Source organism: Mustela lutreola, chromosome X (genome assembly GCF_030435805.1).
Source record: "Mustela lutreola isolate mMusLut2 chromosome X, mMusLut2.pri, whole genome shotgun sequence".
NCBI lineage: Eukaryota > Metazoa > Chordata > Mammalia > Carnivora > Mustelidae > Mustela > Mustela lutreola.
In genome coordinates this window covers 62876918-62904427 of record NC_081308.1, presented here as the reverse complement: position 1 = coordinate 62904427, position 27510 = coordinate 62876918, and the positions used below count along the sequence as shown (strand labels likewise).

The window sequence follows — 27510 nt, the reverse complement described above, 5'->3', positions numbered from 1 at the left end:
TCATTACTAATTAAAGGTAGCCCAAGTGTATCATTTCCTTTATATTTTACTTCAAATAAATTTTGTTTGTCTCCCCAGTATTTAGAACCATGCCTTGCACGCAGTAGGTGTTTAGCAAATATCTATAGACTGGCTGAAAGATAAATGTTTTCTCTTCTCAATAATAGGTAAACTCAAATGATAAGTGTTTAAGCAGCATTTGTGTTGTTTAAATGTGATGCTATCTAAATCATAGATGGATTGTGTGCCTTATATCTGGTCCCTTTCTATTATTCACAAGTAATGGGAGTCTAACCAAGAGCTATACTTCCATAAACACTATCCCCCTTGTGGAATCTATTTGAACTGCAGGTATGGCACCTCAGGAGACCACAAATGCCCTTTGAAGACAAGCCCGCCAAATGCAGCCTGTCTGAGAATCACTGGTGTCGCAGTGACAGAAATGCGATTTAAAGAGATAAGAGAAACAGAGGCCAAACATGGAAGAGATAGAGCTCATGGAACAAGGAGTTCTGTGACACACAGAAAGCAAAGGTGTCTGAAGCAAGAATGATGAAGAACAACCATTTGCGTGGATGTATATATGACATATTCTTAGATATAATGGCCTTGAAACCAGGAGAGGCTTCCAAAATCTTATCTGTTTTCAAGTGAGAAGCCTTAGTGTAAATTATCAAGGAAGATGCTCACATAAGGCAGGCTCTAAATTTAGTTTGTACTGAAGATGGCCAAGCCATTCTAATAGATGTGTAGTGTGGTATCTCATCATAATTTTAATTTGCATTTCCCAAACATCTAATGATGCTTAACAGCTTTCCATGTGCTTCTCTGCCTTCTGTATATCCTCTTTGGTGAGGATATATTTATTTCACTTTGGTCCATTTTTCAATTGGGTCTTTTTGTTTTGTTTTTACTGGTGAGTTTTAAGAAGTCTTTATACATTCTGGGTACAAGCTCTTTGCTGGATATGTGATTTGCAAACATTTTCTCACAGTCAATGTTTATTTTTTTATATTGTTCTCTTAACAGGGTCTTTTGTAGAGCAAAAGCTTTTAATTTTGATGAAGTCAAGTTTATAATTTTTTCCCTTTACAGATTGTACTTTTGATGTAAAAATCTAAGAACCTTTTACCTCACTTCAGGTTGTGAAGGTTCTCTTCTAAATTTTTTATTAAAAGTTTTACAGTTTGTGTTTCACATGTATGTCTGTGATCTATTTTGAGTTTTTTTTTTTTTTTACTAAGATTTGAGGTTTTGATCAAGGTTCATATAGTACATATAGATATCCAGTTGTTCCAGCATCATTTGTTTGAAAGACTACCTTCCTCCATTGAATTACTTTTGCATCTTTCTCAAAGATCAATTGGCCATAGAGGGTTCAAGATATGGTGTAGAAGGATCACCTTCTCCCATGAACATAACAACTCTACAGCTACACAAAGAACAATTCCTGCTGGAAAGGACCTTAAAGCTAGCTGAGCAGAGCCTGCAGGACAAAGGATAAAAAAGCCACCTTGATATACGTAGGAGAGGTGGAGACACAGTCTGTAAAGAAACCCCCATATTTGGGAGCAGTGACCCACAGTTGGGAGGGAGGTCTTATAATCTAGAGCTCATCCCTGAGTAAAGTGTTTTTGCCTCCTTTCAGGCCTCCCAAACCTTGAGAACTGCACCAGAAAGATGAGACCCCGGAGTGTCTGGTCTTGAAAACCAAGGTTTACTTCAAGGAGAACCAAAGGGCTATAGGAAATGGAAAGTTCACTCTTAAAAGGGCTTGCACACAGACCTGCTTTCCCTGGGACCCAGCACAAAAGCAACAGTTTGAAAGGTGCCTGAACAGAATGTGGAAGAGACTCATGTTTTAATCTTAAAGCATCTGCTGGAGAAAACGAAACCTGTTTAGATGCTCTCTAAGGATGGAGGCACCACTGGGTGTCATTTTTGAGTTCTCCTGCTTTGTTGGTGTTGGGACTAACAGGTCTCTAGCCTGCTAGCTCCAGTGGGACTGTCCCCTACCACCTTCCATGCATTGCAGGTGCAGCCTACCCCACTGAAGTTGGGCTGGCCAAGTGTCCCACCCCCATGAGCCACAGTCGTGGCCCACCAAGCCACGGCCAGCAAGCACATGCAGCCCATAGAAAAAACATTCCTTGAGCACCTGGCTGTCTAGGTCAGGAGAAATGCATTTCTGGGCCGCACGAGTCCAAACCAATTAGAGAGATAGTCTTTGGCACAGGGCACTGTACAAACAGCAGACTGAAACAAAACCCTAGTCTTCATGTGAAAAAGTTTTATTTTCTTGTCCCTAAGCTTCATACTGAGGGGCAGGCTTCAGGTTTGCCACACATCCAGGGGCTAAGAGGAACTCCCCCCCCCCCCGGGAATATGGACAGGGAGATGCCATGTTAGCGGCCTCCCTTGCCCTCCCCACAGCTGGCTGATACCACTCAAATGGGAGCTTGAAGTCTAAAACCACAATTTTTGCAGCTATTGACCAGAGGGTACCTCCAGAGCTTCTTGTCTGGATATCAGCAGGGTTTATATTGTAGACTCACAAGACTGTCTATATTTGCCTACCTTAAAAACTGTTGCCTGCGGATCTGGCTTATAATTAACCTGAAGCTAAACTGTCCGAGGTCTCTCTCTTTGGGACACTGACAAGTGTTGGCCTTCCCTCAACAACTGGAACCTATCAAGAAAAAAATCAGGGTATTCAAACAATTATAAAGGTCTGAGGAAGGACCAAAAGATAAAGGATTAATTAATTCAATTAATCTCCCACACAAGGCCACTCTTTCAAGACTGGGAGAGATAGCTGTTACACAGAAACAACCATGGAGGGCGAAGCAAAATGAAGACAGAGGAATATGTTCCAAGTGAAAGACTCACTTTCCTCAGGGGAAAAAAACCTTAAAACTAAAAACCCTTAAAAATGGAGATAATCGGGACACCTGGTGGTTCAATGGGTTAAGTCTCTGCCCTGGGTTCAGGTCATGATCTCAGGGTCCTGGGATTGAGCCTTGTATCGGGCTCTCTGCTCGGCAGGGAGCCTGTTTCTCCCTCCCCCTCTGCCTGCCTGTTTGCCTACTTGTGATCTCTCTCTCTCTGTCAAATAAATAAATAAAATCTTTTTAAAAAATTTAAAAAATGGAGATAATCTATCTGATAAAGAATTCAAAGTAAAGGCCATAAAGATGCTCATTGAACTTGAGAAGAATGAACAAACACTGAGAGTTTCTGAGAGTTTCAACAATGAGATAGAAAACATAATAAAGAACCAAACGGAAGTCATGGAGCTGAAGAACACAATAACTGAACTGGAAAATACAGTAGAGGTGTTCAACAGCAGACTAGGTAAAGCAGAGTAAAGGATCAGTCAATTTCACAGGGCAAAAAAACTAACACCAAGCATTAAAAAGAAAAAAATCTATGACAGAGGAGGCAAGAATAGACAAGGAGGAAGAGTCTCATCAACAAATGGTGTTGGGAAAACCGGACAGCTATATGCAAAAGAATGAAACTGGAGCACTTTCTTACACCACACACAAAAATAAACTCAAATAGATCAAGGACCTAAATGTGAGACATGACCATTGGAGTCTTAGAAGAGAGCACAGGCAGTAATATCTCTGACATGAGTCATAGCAACATTTTTTTAGATAAGTCTCCTAAGGCCAGGGAAACAAAAGCAAAAATAAACTATTGGGACTACGTCAAAATAAAGTATTTTGCATAGCAAAGTTAACAATCAGTAAAACATAAAGACAACCTACTGAGTGAGAGAAGAGATTAGCAAATGACATATCTGATAAGAAGTTACTATCCAAAATATAAAAAGAACTTACATAACACCAAAAAATAATCCAAATAAAAAATGGGTGGAGGACATATGAATGGACATTCTTCCAAAGAAAATATGCAGATGGCTAACACACACAGGAAAAGATGCTCAGCATCACTGATCATCAGGGAAATGCAAATTGAAATCACAATGAGATACCACCCTATACCTGTCAGGATGGCTAGAATCAAAATGGCAAGAAATAACAAGTGCTGGTGAAGATGTGGAGAAAAAAGAACCTTTGTGCACTGTTGGTGGTAATGCAAATTGGTGCAGCCACTGTGGAAACAGTATGAAGTTTCCTTAGAATATTAAAAATACAATTACCATATGATCCAGTAATTCCTCTACTGGGTATTTACTCAAAGGAAGTGAAAAACACTAATTGGAAAAGATCTATACACCTCTATGTTTACTGCAACATTACTTATAACAGGCAAGATATAGAAGCAAACCAAGGGTCCATCCATAAATGATTGGATAAAGAAGCTGTTATATGTATATGTGTATGTGTGTATCTATATGTGATCTTGCCATCTGTAACATGGCTGGACCTGGAAGGTATCATGCTAAGTGAAATGAATCAGTCAGAGAAGGACAAATACCATATGGTTTCATTCATATATGGAATTTAAGAAACAAAACAAATGAACAAAGAAAAAGATACCAACAAAATGATACTCTGAAATACCAACAAACTGGTGGTCACCAGAGGCGAGATGAGCGAGGAGTAGGGTGAAATAGATAAAAAGGATCAAGAGTACATTTATCTTGATGAAAAGTGAATAACCTCTAGAATTATTGAATCATTATATTGTACACCTGAAACCAATGTAACACTGAATGTTAATTACTTTTCAGTGACAAAAGAAAACAAGCAAATAAAAGCAAAGTTTTCAACCAAGAAAACTACCTGGCAAGGTTATCATTCAGAATTGAAGGAGTAGTAGAGGGTGTTTTACCCGAGCAAAAGTAAAGGATTTGATCACTACTAAACTGGCCTTACAAAAAAATGTTAAAGGGACTTCTTTAAGCTGGAAAGAAAAGGCGCTAACTAGTAACATGAAAACATGCAGAAGTAAAAATCTACCAGTAAGTGCAAATATATAATAAAGGTAGCGTATTAAAGCTAATATGAAGTTAAAAGACTTTTTTCGGTTAAGAGCAAATATAGGATAAGTACTGCAGCTGCTCAGAGCACTGTGGGGAGTATTTTTTAGAGTACTGCAGGAGAGCACAGCTCAGGGATGGAGCTTGGAACAACCAGTGCTCAACTTGAGAAGCATACAAGTATACTAGGCAAAGGTATTCTGCCATGATGATCAATGTCTTTGTTGCCTTTTTTTTTTTTTTTTCAACAAGAATAGATCCATCCTGCCTAACCTTGAGTTTTTGGAGCACCACAGTTGTCCTGGGAATTAATTGCATCTCACAGGTCATCTGACTTCCCATTTTTAAAATGTGGGTTCAGACCGTGCTGAACACTACAGGTAGATAGGTTTCTGAAGTCCACTAGTGGAGAATGTCACATCAAGAGACTTACTACCATGACACCTGATTGATAGGCAGAGTGGGGAGCTCCGAAATGTGGCCTGATTGTGACAGGCCAGTAAGGACAGCCCTGAAATGATCTCAAGGTCCCCGAGATCTGTCAGCCACTCTATTCTGGAATGCCCCGTTGAGTAGCACATGTCCTCTGCAGTTCTTAACGATTGAAATTTATTAAGAATAGGGGTGAGCCTCAGTCAGTTAAGTATCTGCCTTTGGCTCAGGTCATGATCTCAAGGTCCCAGAATCAAGCCCCAGATCAGGCTCCTTGCTCAGGCTCACATGCTACAGGTTGAGGAAAATGATATCATATTTTGATGTGTGTGTGGGCAACAATGTGGAAGCTAAAACTGGTGTATTTTATGTAAAATGTTTCTATTCTTTGATTTTTAAAGAGACTATTTATTTACTTAGAGTGAGAGTTGGTGTAGGGGCAGAAGGAGAGAGAGACTCTCAAGCAGACTCCATTCTGAGCACAGAGCCTGACATGGGGATCAATCTCACTACCCTGAGATCATGACCTGAGCTGAAATCAAAAGTCAGACATTGAATGGACTGAGCCACCCAGGCGCCCCCTTGAATTTCTATTTTCAGTTGTTTTTTGCTAGTATATAGAACTGTATATATGTATATTATGTGTGATCTTGTATCCTGTAACTTGGCTAACCTCCTTTGCTAGTTCTTGGATGTGTCTGTGTGTCTGTTTAATAGAATCCTTGGGATTTTCTACAGACAATCATCTCATCTGTTAAATTAGGGTAGTTATTTTTTTATGTTTCAATTTGTATGCTTTTCATTTTTCCTTCTTCTTGTCTTACTGCACTTGCTATGACTTTTAGTATGATGTTGAGTACATATGGTGAGAGTGGACATCCTTGCTTTGCTGCCAATCTTGGGGACAAAGCTTTCAGTCTTTCATTAAATATGATGTTAGCTACAGTTTTTTTTTTATAGATGCTCTTTATCAGGTTGAGGAAGTTTCCTTCTATTCCTAGTTTGCTGAGAGGTTTTATCATGACTGAAATGGCATTTTGTCAAATGCTTTGACTACATCAGTTGATATGATCATGCGTTTTCTCTTCCTTTGTTAATATGGTAGTTTACATTGATTTTCAAATATTTGCACTTACATTGCTGGGATAAAGCCCATTTGGCTGTGGTATATTATGCTTTGTATTGCTGGATTCAATTTGCTAGTATTTTATTGAGGATTTTTGCATTTATATTTATGAGGAATATTGGTCTATAGTTTTCTTTCTTGTACCGTCTTTGTCTAGGTTTGGTATCAAGGTCTGGCCTCATAAATGAGTTGGCAAGTGTTCCTTCCTCTTTTATTTTCTGGGAAAGGTTGTGCAGAATCTGTGATATATCTTCTTTAAAATGTTTGGTAGAATTTGCTGTTGAAACCATCTGGGCCTGCAGTTTTCTCTTTTGGAAGGTTTCTTATTTTCCAAAATTAGAAATTTAACTTAATTAGTAGTTATGGGTTCTCTCTTTCATCTTGTGTGAGTTTTGGTTGTTTGTGGTTTTGGAGGAAGTCTCCAAATATCATTGTTAGTTTGTCTATTTTTCTTTTCAGTTCTGCTCGCTTTCGCTCCATATAGATACTGAAGCTCTGTTGTTGGGTACGTCTACTTTTGGACAGTTATATCTTCTTGGTAAATTGACCCTTTTGACCCTGGCCCTGACTTAAAAAAATAAATTTAAACTTGTATAACCTCCAATTACTATTGTTTACTAGTTTAAGTTAAAGGTGGTACCAGTATGAATCTAAGTGGGTCCTTTCTTCAAATTATCTTTGATGCATCTTACCTGCTCACTTTCCTCATATAGTAATAGCCAATATTTACCATACACTCATCGTTTTACATGCATAGGTTATTTAATCTTCACAAATACTCCATTATGACAGCAACTAATCTCATTTTGTACATAAGGAGCCCAGGTATAGAGAGGTTAAATAACTACCTGAGGCCACAAAGCTAGCGTGTGGGTGAGCCAGGGTTGAAAAGTCAAGATCGTTTTACTCCAGAGACTGCACCCTTAACCTCTAAGCTCTAATTATTTTCTCCTTTAGTCAGTTACCAATTCCTGGCAGGTCTACCTTCTAAACGCCTTTCAAATGGTTCTATTACCCCTCTTCATGTTACTACCCAGTCTAAGCCACCATTATCTCTTTCCTACATGACTTTTAATGTCTTCTAAATATTTTTAAAAAAGATTTTACTTATTTGAGACAGACAGAGAGAGAGAGAGAGAGAGAGAGAGAGAGCCCATGAGTGGGGGGGTTGGGCACAGAGGGAAAAGCAGACTCCCCACTGAGCAGGGAGCCTGATGCAGGCCTCTATCCCAGGACCCCCAGATCATGACCTGAGCTGAAGGCAGATGCTTGACCAACTGAGCCACCTAGGCGCCACTGGCCATTTATTTCTTCTCTAGGCATTTACTGTAAAAAAATAATTGGACAAGTGCGGAAGGTATGTGTGTGTGTGTGTGTGTGTGTGTGATGCTAAATGCAAATCTGACTCTATCTCTGTACAGCATTTAACCAGGAACATGACTGGGTCATTAAGGAGGCATTTCTTTAGCTTTGAAATTACTCATTGGGTCTAAATTGACTGTAAATATAAGAATGTGTGGGAGTAAATGGTAATTTAATAATTCAGCATTGAATGTGGCTTCTGATGACTCTTAAGGTGAAGGCTCTTAAGGTCTTGTAATCTTGATTTTGAAGGCCCTCTGTGGTGAAGCCTCTGGCCACCTCCCTTGTTTTAGGCACTCCACCATACTGTTCTGTCTCTCCTCCAACTCATTCTGTTCTCCCTGCCCAGCACAGGGAGAGTGTGGGCTTCTGTGCATGCCATCCCCTTTCACCTGAAAGAATCTTCCTCAGCTCTTCCCTGGATAGTTCCTATTCATCTTTTAGCCCTCAAAATAAATGGCCTTGTTGCAATATTTTGGAGCTCTCTTTGACTTCCTTCCCTTTTCAAAAAATCTCTCTCCCATTCATTCTCCTACTTCTATCTCCATTGCCACTGCTATGGTTGAAGGCTCGATCTCCTCTGGTCTGGAGTACAGTCTTTAGTCTGCTCTTTTTGCCTGCTGGTGTCTTCCCTTCTGGTCCATTTCCCGTGCTACTGCCAGATTTTTTTTTCTTTTTTTCTTTCTTTCTTTCTTTTTTTAAAGCACAGTCATAATGTTGTTTATTTCAGAAATAGTGGAATAGGTTTGAGAGGATGGAGAGTAGAAGGTGGAGGGCCAGGAAAGAAGATACAGCAACAGTTTAGGTAGATGGTGATACAAGCCCAGAAAAGAAAAGACAGATGGAGAGCCATCCTCTAATGGAAGCTGGCCCTCCACAGGGATAGGGGGGCTGGGGAGCGGAAGGAGTCTGTCAGGGCCATTGCCCAATTCTAAGGCTCATGAGTCTTACTATTTCACATCATTCCCAAACTGTCTTTCCATTCCTCTCTTCTCATGTTTCCCCTCCTTCTTGTCCCTCTGCATTTTTTTCTCCTCTTTTTCCCTATTTTGTCTCCCATTACTTTCAGTGATGCTCAGTAATCAGCCATGATTCTGAACATCATTTGGGAAGGAGAGGCACTGAGGAAAAAGCTCTGAGAGAGAGGAATGAAGGAAAGTGCGTGAGAAAGAGAAGAATGGAGGAAATTAAGAAGGGAGGGAGAAAAGGGAGAGAGGGTAGGAAAGGAGGGAGGGACACTTCTCTGTATGGAGCAACTACTGAAGACCAAGCTGAGAGGATGGGGATACTGAGCCTTAGAGTGGGTCACAGAACTCGTTGGAAGTCACAAAGGGAATTGTAGTCCAAGTTAGACAAATTCCAGAATCCACATCCTGTTCACCATGTTTCACTGATTCTCTTTTCTACCTTCCCAATCTCCTCAAGTTGGTGGGATATTTTTTCCCTTGAAACCCTAATATCACTTCACTGTGACTCCTTCTTTCACTTTGCTAGTCTGTCTTCTATCATAGTGACTTGTGTGTGTGTCTTATGTGTGACTTATGATGTGTAAACTGTGTACAATGGTGTAATTAATGATTGCTTTACCTTTGTTCCTAGATAGTAAAGAGTTGGTACTTGACTCATTGTAGTCTTGACAAGGACAGTTGCTGTCTTATAATCAGTATTTGCTCTGTAACTATTGAACAGATGTGAATATCTTAATATCTTTAATATCTCACACTGTTAAATGCTACAGCTACCTTGGTAAACTCCAAGACCCGGGATTCATGTTGTAACTTCTAGCATAATTGCTAAAATAATAGAAGCAGGATGTATAACATCTAAACCAGTAGAGGAAGATAAATGGAATGATGATCGATTTAAAAGAAGCTGAGACAAATGGCCAACAAGCCAATAAGCATACGAAAAGATGCTCAACACTACTAATCATTAGGAAAATACAAATCAAAATCACAGTGAGATGGCATCACATTCAAAAAACAGAAAATAAAGAAATGTTGGAGAGAATGTGGAGAAATTTGATCCCTTGCACACTATCAGTGGGGATGTAAAACAGTGCAGCTGCTATGGAAAACAGTATAGCAGTTCCTCAGAAAAATGTAAAATATGGGTGCCTGGGTGGCTTACTCATTAAACATCTGCCTTTGGCTCAGATCATGATCCAGAGGTTCTGGGATTGAGCCCCGCATTGGGCTCCCAGCTCTGAGGGAGACCTGCTTCTCCTTCTCCCAGTCCACCTGCTTGTGTTCTCGTTCTCTATGTCAAATAAATAAATAAAATCTTAAAAAAAAGTAAAATGGAATATCCATATGATCCAACAATTGCACTTCTAGGAATATATCCAACAGAATTGAAAACAGGATCTCAAAGATACATTTGAACACCCATGTTTATAGAACGATTACTTACAATAGTCACACAATGGAATGTTATTCAGGCTTAACAAGGAAGGAAATCCTGTCACATGATATAACACAGGTGGAACTTGAAGACATGGTAAGTGAAACAAGCCAGTCTCAGAAGGACAAAGAGTTCATAATTCCACTTACATGAAGTGCCCACTCACCCATTTGAGTGCGACTCAAATTCAGAGATGGAAAGTAGAGTGGTGGTTGCCAGGGGCTGGGGGAAGGGCAAACGGTGAGTTCTTGTTTACTGGGTACAGAGCTTCAGTTTTACAAGATGAAAAGAGGTCTGGAGGTGGATGGAGGTTGGCGATGGTTGCACAACACTGAATATATTTAATGCTGCTAAAATGGACACTTAGGGGTGCCTGGGTGGCTCAGAGTGTTAAGCCTCTGCGTTCAGCTCAGGGCATGGTCTCAGGGTTCTGGCATTGGGCTCTCTGCTCAGCAGGGAGCCTGCTTCCCCCCCTCTCTCTGCCTGCTTCTCTGCCTACTTATGATCTCTCTCTGTGTCAAATAAATAAATAAAATCTTTTAAAAAAACTAAAATGGACACTTAAAAAATAGTTAAAATGGCTGACTGGATGTCGTGTGTATTTCACTGCAATTTTTAAAAACTTTTGAAAATTCAGGAGAAACAAAACATTCACATCTGTTATGAGTTTTTTCCCCGGAAGATGCGTAGGTGCCATCATTGGTCACTAACATTCCCACTCCACACCTCCAGCTCTTCCAGGATGACTGGAGGCTAGGAAGATGGGGGTGGGCATTATTAGGAGGCTAACGTTCTAATGTTAGAAGCTAATATTAGGAGGCTCACATGGGACCTTACATATTCAGGGTTGGATATGCCCTCTATCCTCATCCCTGTCTAGAGACAGTGTCCTTTGAGATGGGGAGAGGAAGAGAGAAAAAAAATATTTCAAAACAAATCATTCTGTGGTCGAAAAATGAAAACATTTTACTGAAGAGAGCTCCCCAGAAGAGCCAGACCAGCGTGAGCACTTGGGTTTGAATGCCACACAGTCTCTCTGGGGTGGGACAGACCCTACCCCTAAAGGGATCAGCTTACACAGTTCTTCCTCTCTGGGCCTCTTTCCTTTGCTCTCTAATCCCCATCTTTGCGTGTTCTTTCTGAGATCCGGACTTGACATGGTGACTGTCACCACGATACCAAGCATTTTAGAACATTCCAGCGACTCTCACTTCCCTAACTGGGAGCTGGAACTTGTCAAAGGGGTCTGTTGGAAGAAGTTAAGATAAATGCAAAGCGGGACAAAGAGAAAATATGAAAGACCAAGAAGGAAGTTTACAGAAATACCGCTTTTTTTCCTTAATACATCTAGAGGTGGGCCATTGACGGACCAAGAGCTCAGCATGATTTGGTTAAAATAAGGCTCAATAAGTCATCATCTTTTGGGGGTCATGGACCCCGTTGGCAGTCTGGGGAAGCCCAGGAACCCCTTCTCCGAATAATACCTTAAATGCCCAAAATAAAATACACAGACTTACAAAGGAAATGCATCATATTATGATGCAATTCTCAAAACATTATAAAAAATGTGATCTAGTAACCTGGGCTTCTTGGTTCATGCCTTAAATAACCAGACCTAATGATGGTTCCAATAACTACTGGAATTTTGAGGTAGTAATGAGCATAGGAGAAATTTCAAGATCCTTGCAGCAGCTGGCATGTGATAAGCAAACCTGTGATGTCTATCACTGAAAAATTCACTGGTACTGATGATGTTTTGTTGCTTACATTCATTATTTCAGCTTGAGGTCAGTGAAAATAAAGGTAATTTTTTTCTATCCAAATTCAAAATCTCCCCCTCCCTCCCAACCTCAGGTTCTAGGTCTGTAGGCCTTTGGTTAAGACCATCTGCTCTAAGGGATTGGATAGCCTCCCATAGATTGGCACTGGCTGCCTTCAGGATGACATTTTCCCCCATCCAGTGTCCAAGCTTGGTCCTTGTAATTGACTGCCCACGAGGTCCTAGTTTCTGGCTGGGAAAAGCTGAGAGCTCTCAACCCATTTGCCAGGCACTGATAATTGCCATGCTTTGAGTCCACGGCACAACAGCTGCTTTATTAAAATTTTGTCCTATGAGTCACTCAGGCAGCTCCAAGACTTTCCAGAATTCTGTCACCATAGTTTTATACTGGAAAGTCACCTTCTGCCTACCTAGTAACAACAGCTCTGCAAGCTGCCACCACCTCTGCTCCCATCCCTGAATATGACTCTTTCCAGCTAGTTCAGAGGGGTCGGCAGGGGGCTGGGTTAAATGGGGGATGGGTATTATGAAGGGCACTGGTTGGGGTGAGCACTGGGTGTCTTAAGTAAGTGACGGATTACTCAATTCTACTCCTGAAACTGATATTACACTATGAGCTACCTCGCTGGAATTTAAATAAAGACTTGAAATTTAAAAGGGGGGGGGGCAGTCCCGAGAAGGCCGCTGTGATCTTTGAACAAGAACAACAGTAGCCTCACTCGTGGCCTTCGTGCCCCTCTGTTGGAAAGAGAAATTTCATGAACTTAGCAGGAGCCCTCTCTCTGGGTGGGGAGGTGCAGTCTTTCCCAGAGGGCGGGGACCAACCAAATAATCTCTTTGGAACCTTCCTTATTGCTGGGGGAGAGGGGTGTTCCTGGGTTCTTTCTTCGCCTGTTCTCATATGCTCTCCGGCCCCTGGGATTCACTCACCTAAAAACACGTAGACTGGGAGCCACTGCAAAACAGACAGAGTTTGGAGGCATTCCTGAAGGTCTAGTCTGGAGAGGAAGGCCATAGCAGTGGTGCTCTTCAGTTGTGGCAAGAAGCCCAAACAGAAAGCCAGCACCTCTGTAGGTGCTTTGCTCTAGTCTCTTACCACTATATGCCTTCAGCTGTTGAAGATTTTAGGCCTGACTTAACCTTTACTCCAGTCTTCCCTGTTGTTTAGCCCTGGCTCCACCCCAAACTTCCTACACACACCAGGTTTCAGATCACCCCATCTAATCTTTCTAATATCCCTCTAATATATAGCATTTCTTCATGTGTGCTCCATTGCAATGAGGCAGATATGACCTTGGGGTGCTTCTGGCTGTGTGTGTGGGAGTCCCTGATAAATGAGTGAAGGAAGAGAAAATGGTTTAGACCTTGAAGAGGACCCCCGAAAAGCGACCTACTTCCCTATTTTAGAAAGGAGGACTGGTGATGATACTTGTTTCCGTTTTTTGGCTCCTCCCATCTTCTGCGGAGACCTACATGGCCAAGCTGGGCCTTTTTCTGCACGGATATCTAGACTTCTCAGATCTGGCCTGGTGCCTCTCTTCCCAAGGGCTCTGTATCAGCAGCCCGATACCCTATGATAGACGGGGAGAAGCATTACATAGAGAGCAGACCTGGCTTCCGGCCTGCCTCCAGCATGTTATTCCCATGACATCTTCACAAACTGTTCCATCTCTCTAGATCTCAGTTCGAGCATTCATTGTTGGAAGGCAGTGTAGTGGTGAGGGGCATGGATTGGACAGCCGGATAGCCGGGGTTCAGATCTCAGCTCTGCTGCTTACAAGTTGGTGAACTTCTGTGCCTCTGTTTCCCCATCTGTAAAACAGGGATAATAATAGTACCTATTTCACATGGCTTTTACAAGGATTAGATGATCAAATGAATGTAAAGTGCTTAGCATAGTTCCTGGCATACAGTAGGCACTGTGTGTTTCCTGTTACGATTTGTTTAGTTCCATTAATGTCTATTGACCATCTACTATGTTTGAGGCTAAGAGTCTTGCTTCTACACACCGCCTTTACAAAATTAAAGACTGTCCCCAGGCCCCAGCCCTCTGTATTTATTTATTTTTTTTTCTGTAACTACCTATTGAGTGACTACTGTTTGCCAGGCACTGCTATAGGTGCTGAAGATTTGGCGGGGAAGAAAATGGACAGGATTTCTGCCTTTATTGAACTTATAGTCCAGTGGAGGAGACAGACATGAAGCAAAAGAAAATCACAGAAATGCCTATTCACAGGGTGCCTGGGTGGCTCCGTCATTAAGCATCTGCCTTCAGCTCAGGTCATGATCCTGGAATCCCCGGATCGAGCCCTGCATTGGGCTCCCTGCTCGGCAGAAAGCCTGCTTCTCTCTCTCCCTCTACCAATCCCCCTGCTTGTGTTCCCTCTCTTGCGCTCTCTCTCTCTCTCTCTCACTCTTTCTCTCTGTCAAATAAATAAAATCTTTAAAAAAAAAAAAAGAAATGTCTATGCGTTTGAATGTGTGATAAGTGTCTTAAAGTAAAAGGTCAGTATTCTCAGCATTAAGGCCTTGAATACAGAAGGGCTCAAAAAAAATCTTTTGAATGTAATCAAACATGTTGCCAGGAAAATCAAATACAAAAGTGGTATCAAGTATCCTGCAAGTGCAAGGAGATATTGATTCCTTAGCCTTTTCCAGGGAGATTAGCAGAGTTCTGTCTTCCTCCCTAAACCGCACTGTGGTTCAGAGTGCCCTGATTAGACTGACTAATAAGATGTTTCAGAGTTGGGACACCTGGGTGGCTCAGTTGGTTCTGGGTCTGCCTTTGGCTCAGGTCATGATCCCAGGTCCTGGGATGGAGCCCCGAATCGGGCTCCTTGCTCAGCACAGAACCTGTTCTTCCCGCTGCCTGCCAGTCCCACTGCTTGTGCTCACTCTCTCTGTTTCTGACAAATAAATAAATAAAATCTCAAAAAATATTAAGATGTTTCTGAATTAATCTTAGGGAACTTTTCTTGGTATGCAGCAGGGGTGTGCTTTCATTCCGCAGTGACCCCAGATGGCCACCTAATGTATCACCCCATTTGTCCACTTCCTCTTGCTTTTCTTCCCCTAGTTACCTGGGGTTCTCAAGCTGCTTATTGGGGCTACTTGGCCACATACAAGGTGAGATGTATTGAAGCACGTCTGCTTAGCATTTTCATGAGAGGAGGGAGAAAGGTGAGACAGGTCTGGGTCTTTTGGGGGAAATACAGATGTGGAGGGTTGGAGTCTCCAGCATGGACAAGATCCATAATGTTGAGAGCTCCAAGTCCCCTGATAGGTCAGCTCTGTACCCTCCTTCACTTTCAGATGGGTAAATGGCAGAGGCCTAGAAAGGACTCAAGGTCACACAGGCACCAGTAGCAGGGTAAGGACAGACCAGTTTCCATTTCTGTCTCCTTGATGTCCAGCTCAGAGCCTCAGGTACAGAGTAAATACTGAAGTAAATGCTTGTGGACCAAATGGAGGCGATCTGGTCTCTTGGTTCCTCAAGCAAGATGGACAGGCAAGGCTGGGCCAAACCCCTGACTGTCCACCCTCTTCCCCCCAAAGCGGAGAGCATGCTTCCAAGTTGGCCTTTTTCTGCAGCCACGTGGACAAGTGTCATAGAGATACCAGAGAATGTAGAAAAGGCAGGAAGAAGCGAAGTAGGTCAGCAGGCAAACTCTGAACAGGCAGCACTCAGGATTTCCCAGTTACCATTTCTCCAGCCAACCAGCAAACGCCTAGCTTTCTTAGAGGAAGCGGTACCAAGAGAAAGGTGGCCGAGAGGCACAAAGGTTTGCCAATTTCTTTCATAAAACATGTCAGGCTGATGGGACTCTAGCCATCAAGAAACTCACAGTCCAGGGTGTGAGGTAGATGTAATCACTTATACCTGTGAGGTCCTGTGAGGTGCACAGAAGAGAGGAGCCCCCACCAGCCCAAGGAGATCAGGGAGGGCTTTCTGGAAGGGGGATGCCGCGGTGAGGGGAGATGGACCAGGCACAAATGGCACAATGGGATTTCCAGGAAAGACTGCCACTAGTTTATCCCACCAAAACAAGTGGGGAGCTGGGATAGGCCGGCAAGCTAAGGAGTTTTTAAGGGGCAACAGAAGAACAAAGGAAAGGAGAAAAACAGAAGGCAAAGAAGATCGAGGGGACCGGGAAACCCAGAAGGGAGGGTGGAAGTAAGGGAAGCCCAGAGACAGACACAGCCCTGGGATTCTTCTTCCTGGACTTGAAGCCCCCCACTTAGCCCTCAGAAAGACTTGCTTCCAGAAAGGTTTGGATAGCGGAGTTTGTGCCATCACGCATCACTTTCTGATCTTTCTCCTTCTACCATACTCTTATTGAGCTAGGTATTGCAATTTCAGTTCATTTGAAAGTATTTATGGAGAACTCACTTAATGCCAGGCACCAGATGAGATAACACAGAAGGTATATACATCGTCCTTCAGTCACCACATTTTTTATTGATGTCCTGCTATAAGCCTGGTATTGTTCTAAAGGTTGACAACTGTGTGTGTGTGTGTGTGTGTGTGTGTGTGTGTGTGTGTGTGTGTATGTGTCTGTGATGGGGTGGGGTGCAGGCGGAGAGAGAAAGAAGTGCACACAGCATCAACACAGGGATCGGGGCCATCAGAGAATTACAAAGAAGACAGAGTGGGTGGCTAGTAGCTTCGTGACCTTGGACAAGATACTTCTGTGAGTTTCAGTTTCCTCATCTGGAAAAGGGGACTAATCCTATTTACTCACTGCAAGGATTAGTGGTAGTGTTCGTCAAGCCCCCTGGGCAGTCAGTGTCTGACCCCCAGGAGCTGCTTGATAGGACGTGGGCTATTCAGTGCTAAAACGGGGATGGTTGGTCCCCACCTTCAGGTGACTGCCACTGTCTCCTAGACTTCACCAAGCTGTTCCACGCACATCTCCCTTCCTTTCTGGTCTCCACGCTGCTGCTAGCTGATTGCCGTCAAACACAACTCTTTGCATCTGCCCTGTTTCAAACCCTCTGAAGTCTACTGTGGTTCCTGGGAACGAGTTCGAACCCCAGAGCTTGGCTTCCAGAGCCCTTTCTACACTGGTTTCTGCCTTCCTTCAGAGTCCCGTTTCCCATTACTTTATACCCCAGTAGACACAGCTTCCTTCCCCTAATAGTAAGTGCCCCTTCCTCTACTGGGCCTTGGCCCCCGGTTATCTCTGACCGGCCTGCCTAACTTCTACTCTCGATCTCTCTACCCAGCTCTCCCCTCTCGGTTCCTAAGGTACATGATGCCTACTTTGGGGAGGGCACATATCAGGAGTGAGTTCGGAATGGTAGACACCACCTCAGCACCCAGTTTCTTTCTTTTCTTTTCTTTCTTTTTTAAAAATATTTTATTTATTTGAAGGTGAGAGAGAAAGCAAGAAGGAGAAGCCAAATGACACCCCACTGAGCAGGGAGCCCGACGCGGGGTTCGGTTCTGGGACCCTGAGATCATGACCAGAAGACAGACACTTAACCAACTGAGCCACCCAGGCGCCCCTACACTCCTTTTCTACTGCAAGGCTTGGTAAGCTTTTGGTATATTTATTTTGAACAGTCAGTATATTCATGTGATTTAAAATTCAAAACGGACTGTAAGGAATTCAGTGAAAACTCTCCTTCCCACTCCAGGCCTCTAAGCACCCCCACAATTTTCTCCTTCTAGGGATCTTTCATGTGCACACAGAAAATAAGGTAATTTGCTTTGTTAAATGCATACAGGAACAAACAGGGAAAACCTGGAACCGATACGAATGCTCACAATCTGGAGAGAAGTAAGCTCTTATATAGCAACAGTATAGAAAAATCTGCCGCCATTCAAAGTCATTAAAATTAGGGGTGCTTGGGTGGCGCAGTTGGGTAAGTGAGCATCCGACTCTTGGTTTTGGCTGCGGCCCGGGTTATGGTCTTCTGGATTCTGGGATCCAGCCCTCAGGCCCTGCGCTTAGTGCCCCGCTGATGGGAGATTCTCTCCCTCTTGGCCCCTCCTCACCCCCACCCGTACTCCCACCCCACCCCACCGCTCACTCTCTCTAAAATAAATACATGAAATCTTTTAAAAATGTCATTAAAATTATTGTAAGGTAGACTCTATAGTATAAGATATGCTACGCTGTAAAAGCAGACCTCTCCATTGAATGCCCTTGGTAAAAATGTGGTCTCTTCAGTGACAGGATGAAAGGATGCCTGAGAGAGAATTGATTGCTGCTTTAAGGTGAAGAGATTCTGTCTTTTATGTAAAGCTGTTTGAATATGAAAAGAGAGAGGCTGGATTGTTGTGAATCTGCTTGATGAAGGAGCCTGATTCATGATGGGCCTCATTCACTCAGTAATTCATTCCACAAACACTGAATGTTTGCTTTGTCAGGAGGAAAGAGCCAGAAACAATGTGGAGCTTCTCTGGAAAAGCACTAAGCGGTCTCTGGGGACCTAAGCAGCTCTGAGGGAATAAGAGGGATGGGGAGTGCGATGAGTTCATTTCAAGGCTGTTGAATTTGAGTTATGTTCGTTCCCCAAGAGGAGCTGTGTAGTGGATGGTAGGATCTAGGTCTGGGAGCTGAGCAGAAAGGTCAAGGACCCGCACTAGCCTTTGGGGAAGCGGGGAGGTGGGTGGAGCTCACCCAGGGAGGAGGCGGACAGGTAAAAGAAGACAGGTTACATAAAGCTGGTGAGAGGTTATTCTGAAAATCTCTCAATGTCTCTGAGCAAGGGCCAAGGGTACCCAGATAGCGGAGGTGGCATCGGCTGCTGAGTGTGCAAAGGGTTCAGAGCCCAGGCAGAAAACATTCCTCCCAGCACTTGGCCTCCAAACCTCCTGCGTTCAAGGTCTGGGTCTGGTTTTAGTTGTCTAGGAAGGTCTTGGACTTTGACGGGGGCTTCGACTGGCTTAAAAATATGTAGAGGTCTCCAAGCAAGAGGCTGGGGTAGAGGTTTAGAAGATTAAAGATCTGGGGCGCCTGGGTGCCTCAGTCAGTGAAGCGTCCAACTCTTGATATCGTCTCAGGTCATGATCTTGGGGTCCTGATATCAAGCCCCGTGTTGGCCTCCATGCTGAACCTGGAGCCCGCTGGAGATACTCTCTCCCTCTCCTTCTGCCTCTCGCCCCCTCTCAAATAAATCTTTAAATTGAAAAAAGGAAAAAAAACCAGATTAATGATCAGCTAGGACTGGAAGGGGACAGCAGGTGGGCCTAGCATTGGGAGCAGAAGTGTTGCCATGTGCAGGTTGAGGAATGTGGGGGCCTTGGGAAGGGGAGGTTTCTGAGTGGGGGTTCCCCCCTAGAGAGTAGGTCTTTGATGTGCCCCAGGAGGGCCTGTTGGGCAAAACTGATGGAATTGTTGCCCAAAACTTAGAGAGGGGTTGATGGTGCACCTGCGTGGCTCAGCGGGTTAAGTGTCTATCTTCGGTACAGGTCAGAATCCCAGGGTCCTGTGATCGAGTCCCGTGTCAGGCTCCCTGCATAGCGGAGAGCCTGCTTCTCTGCCCCTCTGCCTACTTGTGCTCTCTCTCTCTCTCTCTCTGTGTGTGTGTGTGTCAAATAAATAAATAAATAAATAAATAAAATTTTTAAAAAGAGAAATACTTTGTTAAAACAACAACAACAACAACTTAAGAGAAGGGGGGGGAGGTTATTCCCAGAGCAGCATGCCACCAAGGTGTTGCTGCCCACCTTCCTAGGTCCCCCATGCTTTGTGCTTGCTTTGTGCTTCCCAGGGAGGCGTTTCGGTGGACTGGAGGGCCTTTGGAGTTTCGGGGGACTGGAGAGCCTTTGGAGTCCCATTGACCTGGAACCCAGGCCTAGATGTACCACTGAAGGCTGAGTAATCTTTGGGAAATCACTTCTTTGAGCCTCAATTTCCTCATTTCTAAATCGGGGTGTTCATGATGTCTTCTTTGGGCTGTAGCTGTGAGTATTAGAAAGAATGTACATCTTCTAGTACATAGCATAGCCGCCATTATTTCTATTCGCGATGCCACATAGGAACAGGTTAGCCTCAGGGATTGTGGAGTTGGACTCTCTTCAAGGGATTTGTTGCCGGTTGGGACAAGGAGCTGAAATCTAAGACTTTGCTCACCATCCTATCACGTACATTTGGCAAAAGGCTCCCTGTGAGCAGATAACTGTGAAAACCCATTCTCCGTTTCCACTGCGCATAAGCATTCTCCCCCTTTGCTGGCCATTTCGGCACATAAAGAAAAGCATTTCACAAACCTTCTTGCCGGTGGTGATATATGGACAATAGATTGAGAAAGCATTAGAGAGGCAGGGGTTAAAAGACAATTGTGAAATGCTGGATTTAAACAAAACAAAACAAAACAAAACAAAACAAAACAAAACACTTCCCCAGCACCCTGGGGTTCTTATTGCTCACTCTTGTGCCATGTTTTATAACCGTACAAAGCCTGTTCACACATTTGATTTCATCTGCGCCTCCCTTAGGCCTGTGAGGTAAGTAGGGCAGAGGCTGCCTGCGTCAGGAAGGGGCAAAGGGAACAACAGAGATAGGATTAGAACCCACATCTCCTGGTCTTGGCATATGAGTGAGCTGTGCCAGGTTAAGCCGCGAATGCGTTAAAAACAAACAGTGAGGGGACGCCTGGGTGGCTCAGTTGGTTAAGAGACTGCCTTCAGCCCAGGTCATGATCCCAGCGTCCTGGAGTCCCACGTGGGGCTCCTTGCTCAGCGGGGAGCCTGCTTCTCCCTCTGCCTCTGCCTGCCTCTCTGTCTGCCTGTGCTCACTCTCTCTGACAAATAAATAAATAAAATCTTAAAAAAAAAAAAAAAAAAAAACAGTGAGGAAATGATGCGCAGGCGTCCGCAGGCGTCAGGCGCATGGGGGAGCTGTTTGGGCTCGAAGAACAATGGGAACAAATACCATCTTGCCCTAAAGCATCCCACAGAGATGGGCAGCTGTGTGTCTTTTGTGTGAGAGGGAAGCTGGAGGTTCGGAGGAAGCAGGCAAAGACTGTGGAGCTGGGGCGGGGTGCATACAGAGAGGTGGATTTAGTTCCAAAAGTGTCCCCCTGTGCGGGTTGTTTGAAAGAAGAGGAGTGACCTGGGTGACCAGGTTGGCCTGGGGTCACTCTGCTCCGGAGCCGGGCTCAGGACTCTTTGACACCAACCTCTTGGGCTTGAGATCGGCTCATTGAGTCCCCTGCTCTGTCTTTCTCACAAGGACCTCGGGAGGAACAGGAGTGGAAGGGACAGATCGCTGCAGATCGAACCTGAAAAGACAGTGCTCAGCATTCACCTTTTGAGACTCGATGTGGCCTCCACGGGAGCGCTATTGAGGGCAAACATTTTGGCGACACTGATGGGTTTGACCCTTTGGCTTACAAACTGTGTGGCTGAGCCACTTTTCCCCCCTTCCTGAGCCCGTTTCCTTCTACGTAAAGTGATAAGATCTCATCTCCAGTGTGACAGGTGGTTAGGATGAAATAAGCAGCATTTGTGAAGAAAAGTGTTCGGTAGACTAAGAAGCAATATTATGATGTGGGGCACTCACCTCCGGGAGTCTGCCAAACCCAGCTCTCTCTAGGACCCAGAGAGACCCAGCCACGGTGGGAGTAGAGAAGGTGGTTCTTTTTTCAGGCTGACTGTGCCTTGGAGGAAAATGGAGGAAGATGGGCTTGCTCACCGCCTCTGTCTTCCTATCCCCCAGCCGAGGGGGGAAATGGCGGGGGAGCTGGCATAACCTTTTCTGTGGTGAGTCAGCCAAGAAGGAATTTCTAGAGCCCGATGATGTATAAGTGGTGGTTCGGTTTGGGAGTTTTAAAGCTGCTCCCTCCCTCTTCAGCAGCTTTGACACACACAAGAGCACACAGGGAAGAGAATGGAAAATGGACCGAAGCCCAGCTTACTAGTGTGAATTTGAGGAAATCAGCTTCCTGGGGCCTGTTTTCTCTTCTGTGAAGTGGAGACGGTGCTACCTGTTTTCGCAGGGTCGTTGCGTTGGGTGCCCTGCACCTGTCCCTTTCTTTGCCCTTCCTCGAGGAGCAGGTCCAAGAAATCCTATCACCCAAAGTCACACAGCTTGCAATTTGTAGAAGCCAGGATTCAAACCCACCTCCTCCGGGTTACCTCTTAGGTATCAGAATGTGTGAGGGGGCTTTATGGAGCTGGATCTTCTGGAAGGCCCATCTGTAAATAGATTCGGACCAAGGGGGCAACCCCAACCTGGCCCATTTTGAGAATGAACTCAGGATGGAGTATCAAGGGCAGGAAATAGGCCATCCCTACAGGAAACTTGGCAGTAATTGGAAGAGAGCTAAAAATGAACGTTTGCTTCCCAAATCCTTGGGGGAACTTCATCTGTGCTCTAACAGTTTCAGGAACTTTATGTTTTGAGGGTGAGGGGAGTCCCTTATTAAACAGTGTACGAATAGAGGACTGGTGGTCTTCTGCCCTCTCTCACTAAACTCCACCTCCTCTTACTCATCACCTGACAGCCCTCCACTCTACCACCCCCTTAACAAGAGGGACTTGAGTCTCCTGTTCAAACCTAAGCTAGACTGCAGAGGCTAGAATAGGAAGACTGAGTCATCTTCCTCTTAGAATCTAAGGGGCGCCTGGGTGGCTCAGCAGGATGGGCATCTGCCTTTGGCTCAGGTCATATCTTGGGGTCCTGGGATCAAGCCCTGCAACAGGGAGTCTGCTTGTCCCTCTTCCGCTGCCCCTCCCCACTGCTTGCACGCTCTCTTAAAATCATAAAATAACCAAAACCTAAATGTGCCTAAGCCTCATGGAACAAAAAAGCACGTTTTCTACACAGATCACATTTCAACACATGGATGCTTCTTTAGCATATCAACCCAAGAGCTGAGGACTTGTACCACAGGAAGCAGGCACTCTTCCATGTCCACTGTGCCATCCTCCTCTCTCCACACCCAGTTACAGGCGTGGCTGCAAGCCCCTTATCAACCAGCAAAATGACCACCATGGCCCATCTCCCACTGCAGACTGTGCTGGGTATAGGCACAGTACAGGCAAGCAGGGCCAGGATGGTCCTCTGACAGCCCACCTGGGAGCTGGGCTACAGCCAGAGCTGCTCTTCACCCTAAGGGTTATGGCCAATTGTTCAGTGAGAGTCAAGGTCCCAGCCCCTGCTGCACACACAAGGACAATGTTATCAGTTTCTCTCCTTTCTCCTGGCTGAGGCCCTCTAGTTAGAGAGGACCTCCATTCATGTTGTGGTTCATTTATGGCTCAAATTCCTGAAAACAGTGCTGTGTGGCAGGGGAAGTTCTGGCTTTCACACCCGTTGTAAAGCAGAGTGTTGGGTCCTTGTACTCATTCCTAGGGCAGGAAGGAGGAAGCAAGCGCCGGCTCCTCTGGGCAGCTCTGATGCTGGAAAATTCACTGCCTACACCAAAGGGAGATGCTTAGGCTCTCTCCATAAGCTCCGGGGGGGGGGCACAGCTGCCCACCCCCCCCAAAAAAAGCACCTGATACCCAAATTTCTGCACAGGCTCATGTAACATAGGGGACTTTTATTATTACTATTTTTAATGGAATTCATACAGCTATTGATTATACAGAGCCACTTCGTAGTACCTTTTTCTTTCCACTTCAGAAACTGAATACACCATGATGAGGAGGAGAATGCTAAAACAAGATTGCTGGCTCATCACGTAGGGTACAGATACACACTTAATGTTTGACACTTTATTTTGCCTTTGTTGTACACAGCTGAAGCAGGAGCCTGGGGAGGGGAAGATGTGACCCCTGGAGTCCCGTCTTGGTCTTGTTGTGGGAGGGCTAACCCATGTTCTGTCGGTTGCCATAGCCCCTAGGATGGGTGTCCTTCCAGTCATCCCACTCCCGAGCTCTGTGGAGAGCTTGTTCATCCTCCTCATCCTCCTCCTTTTGTTCCTGATCTTCCTGTTGCTGAATACTTCTTTTGAGCTCTGCTGCAGTGGAAAAAACAAGAAAGCAGGGGTGAGAAACTGAGGGAACGTCAGGGGCCTCGGCACGCAGCAGCATAAAATGAGAACAAGGAAGGCAGCTGCCTGCCTTGGAGGCCAGTGGAGTCGTGAAGAATACTTAGATTATTTAATATATGACCTGTTAAATAATAGCTAAGAAACGATGCTCTGAGTGATCTTCACAAGAAGACCAAAACCTAAAAAGTTGAATTCGCAGAATGAATTCTATTTTGGGAACGATCTCTTGCCAAAAAGGCCAAATAGCGCTGCCCCCATCCTGCCCCCAACATACACACACAACAAAACACACCAATGGCCCAACAGAACCCCAGCAAACCAAAGACTCAAGTAAAAAATATTCAATGATTTAACGATTTGTGGTATGTCAGGAAGGAGGGACTGAGGGTGACTTTCCTCCTCCATCCAGTTCCTTTATTACAGCTGTATTTTATGAGCATGTGTGCATTTGTGTGTGTCAAACTGTAAATCACCAGGCAGCTGAACCTACTGGAAAAGAGTATCTGTGCTCTTTGACACTTGTTTGGAACAGGGTCTAAAGTCCAAATGGCACTTGCTGTGCAGCATACACCCCAAAAGAAATTAAACCAACTGCCACCCCCCTCATTTGCATTAAGTGTGTTTTCCCTTTGTGACATAAAGGAGCATTTCCTGGCTACCCTGAGTTTGCCCATGAGAAAGAGTCTCATTACTATGATAAAAAATCAAACACATGGGGATCTGATCCCTTCCCACAGCTTACAAGCTTTGTGTTCCAAAACAAACAAGTAAACAAACAAAAACAATTCTTATTGTAAAATAAAAGATACTGGAAACCACACAAAAATATACAGAATATAATTTTTTAAAGTTTTTTTTAAAAAAGATTTTATTTATTTATTTGACAGAGATCACGAGCAGGCAGAGAGGCAGGCAGAGAGAGAGGGGGAAGCAGGCTCCCTGCCGAGCAGAGAGCCCAACATGGCGCTCGATCCCAGGACCCTGGGACCATGACCTGAGGAGCTGAAGGCAAAGGCTTTAACCCACTGAGCCACCCAGGCACCCCTGCGCCAACTTTTATAGTAGTAACTTCCTGCTGAAGTTTACTACAGCTTTATGACCCAAGTGTGTGTCCCTAGATGCCAGCAATGTCCGTTTGTACCTTTTTTAACTCAAGAATTTTTTAGTACAGACTTGTGAAACCATAACCAATGAAAAACAATTTCCAGGACCCCCAAAAGCTCCCTTGTGCTCCGTACAGTTGATTCCCATTCCTTGCCTCCCCCTAGCCCCTGGCTGCCAGCAGGCTACCTTCTATTTCTTATACACATGCCTATTCTAGAGATTAACAGGAGTATTAATGGAATCAAACAATATATGGTCTTTGCATCTGACATCTTTAACTGATCAGGATGTTTTTAAGGTTAGTCTTGCTCATTTACAAATATTTTGATATCTTCTTAATCTACAGGCTCCAACCCTATCCCTTTCTTTCCTTGCAAGTTATTTTATTGAAGAAGCTGGAGCATTTGACGGTAGTTTCCCCAAATCTGGATCTTGTGACTGCACAGTCATGCTGCAGTCCAAAGGGGTCTTCTGTATTTCTGCAGCCTGGCAAGTGGATACAGAGGCCTGATCTGACTCAGGGTCAGTCCCTTCCGCATGACTCTCGCGGGGGCCTCATTCCCTCATCAGGTGGTGCGTAGCATCTGTGTCTCGTGTGTTGTGATGTCAGCGCCTGCTGATGCTTGATGCCAGGATTCACTGATTTTCTGGGGTTTCAAAATGTCCATACTCCTAATTTTCACATTTCTTTTTTTATTAACTAGAATGCTTTTCCAAAGAGCGGCTTCCCCTCATCTGCTACTATGTAGTTACTCGGGGGCGGGGGGGGGGGGGGGGAGACAAGATCTTGATTCTTTCACTTTATTTACCACTTGAAAGGTAATCAGTGGGTTCCTTATCCTCTGAAACTGAAGAGCTTTTGTTTTTTAAATATAATTAGGACTTATGGGTTTGATGGATTTTAACCAACTACAGTGATTTCCAAAAAAAATACGTTTAAAATAACTTTTAAATTTTAGAATAGTTTTAAATTTATAGAAAAATTGAGGAGAAAGTGTGGAGTTCCTAGCTATACCCGGCTTTTCCTATTATTAGCATCTTAGACTACTTTTTCGCTCAAGTTTTACCCAATGTCCTTTTTGGTTCCAGGCTCCCATCCAGAGTGGGACACTCCAGTCCTTGGTCTCTTTAGTCTCCTCTTGTCTGGGACAATTTCTCGGACATTCCTTATTTTTGAGGACCTGGGCAGTCTGGATGAGTACTCACCAGGTATTCTGCAGAATGTTCCTCAATTTAGGGCTGCTTGATGTTTTTCTCAGACCTGGGGTTATGGGCTTTGGAAGAGAGTATCATAGAGGCTGGAGTGCCCTTCTCATCACATCAAATCAAGGCAACACACCATCAACATCATTTCTCACTGCTGATGTTAACCTAGATCATTGGACTAGGGCAGTGTTTGTTAAGGTTCGCAGCTGTGAAGTTAACTCTTCCCCCCCTCCTCCCACACTGTTGTCTTTGGAAGCAAGTCACTAAACAGCCCACGCTTAAGGGGTGAGGAATTATGCTGCACGTCCTTAGAACGGGAATATATACACAAATAATTTAGAATGTTTCTGTAGGCGAGCTGTCTCTTCTCCATTTATTTTTGATCATTTATTTCTTTCAGTACAGACCCATGGAGATTTATCTGACTTAAAATTTTTTTTAAGATTTTAATTAATTGTTTGACAGAGAGAGACATAGTGAGAAAGGGAACACAAGAAGAGGAAGAGGAAGAGGGAGAAGCAGGCTTCCTGCCTAGCAGGGAGCCTGACATGGGGCTCCATCCCAGGATCCTGGGATCATGACCTGAGCCAAAGGCAGACACTTAAGATTCAGCCACCCAGGCTCCCCTGAGTTTTTGTATTGTAATCCGATACTGCTATTTTCCTGCTCAAATTCTTCCAGTTTGGGCCAGCAAGAGCTCTTTCAGCTAGCCTGTATCCCATTAACAGACTTAGGGTGTTTGTTTTGGTTTTGGTTTTTAGTGCTTCTCTGTTTTCAAGTACTGAAAGATGCTTTGGGCTCATCTTGTATATTCTCTGCCCCAGCCTAGAAGCAGCCATTTCCTTAAGGGGCCCTGGTTTTTTCTTTCTTTCTTTCTTCTTCTTCTTCTTCTTTTTTTTTTTTTTTTAAACTAGAGAGCCCAGATGTGGGCTCTGAAAGTGCTCCTTGCTACTGACAATTAACCCTTTTTGAAGCCAAACTGTCTCTGGCCAGTGGAAACATTTTCAAATTGACTTCTGAGTCCTACTGCTATGACCCTAGTTACCTTCGAAAATGTCTTCCCTGTCTTTTTAACAAGATGTTTCCAGCTCATCACGTCTATTTCCTGCCCCAGACTTAGAACTAGCTATTTCTCTAAGACATCCTGGTTTCTTGTAGTGGGAATGGTATTTCAAGACTGAAAGCTGTGTGTGT

At 44.2% G+C, this 27510-nt stretch overlaps 2 protein-coding genes across 3 annotated transcripts in view; both read right to left on the bottom strand.

Moving 5' to 3' along the window:
- Positions 1 to 21895, bottom strand: part of DGAT2L6 (diacylglycerol O-acyltransferase 2 like 6) — a 28810-nt gene extending 6915 nt beyond the window's left edge. The window contains exons 1-2 of the mRNA XM_059158325.1: positions 21570 to 21895; positions 12985 to 13866 (exon numbers count right to left, since the gene is read on the bottom strand). Coding sequence (XP_059014308.1) covers positions 12985 to 13069 — 85 coding nt within the window. The 5' untranslated portion in view covers positions 13070 to 13866; positions 21570 to 21895. The remainder of the gene's footprint in view (positions 1 to 12984; positions 13867 to 21569) is intronic.
- Positions 21896 to 23713: 1818 nt separating this feature from the next.
- IGBP1 (immunoglobulin binding protein 1) overlaps positions 23714 to 27510 on the bottom strand; it is a 29346-nt gene continuing 25549 nt past the window's right edge. The window contains exon 6 of one of the 2 annotated variants that reach the window (XM_059157248.1): positions 23714 to 23970. In XM_059157248.1, the coding sequence (XP_059013231.1) occupies positions 23822 to 23970 (149 nt within the window). In that variant the 3' untranslated portion in view covers positions 23714 to 23821. Of the gene's footprint in view, positions 23974 to 27510 lie in introns of both variants that reach the window. The other variant, XM_059157247.1, reaches the window with a different exon arrangement.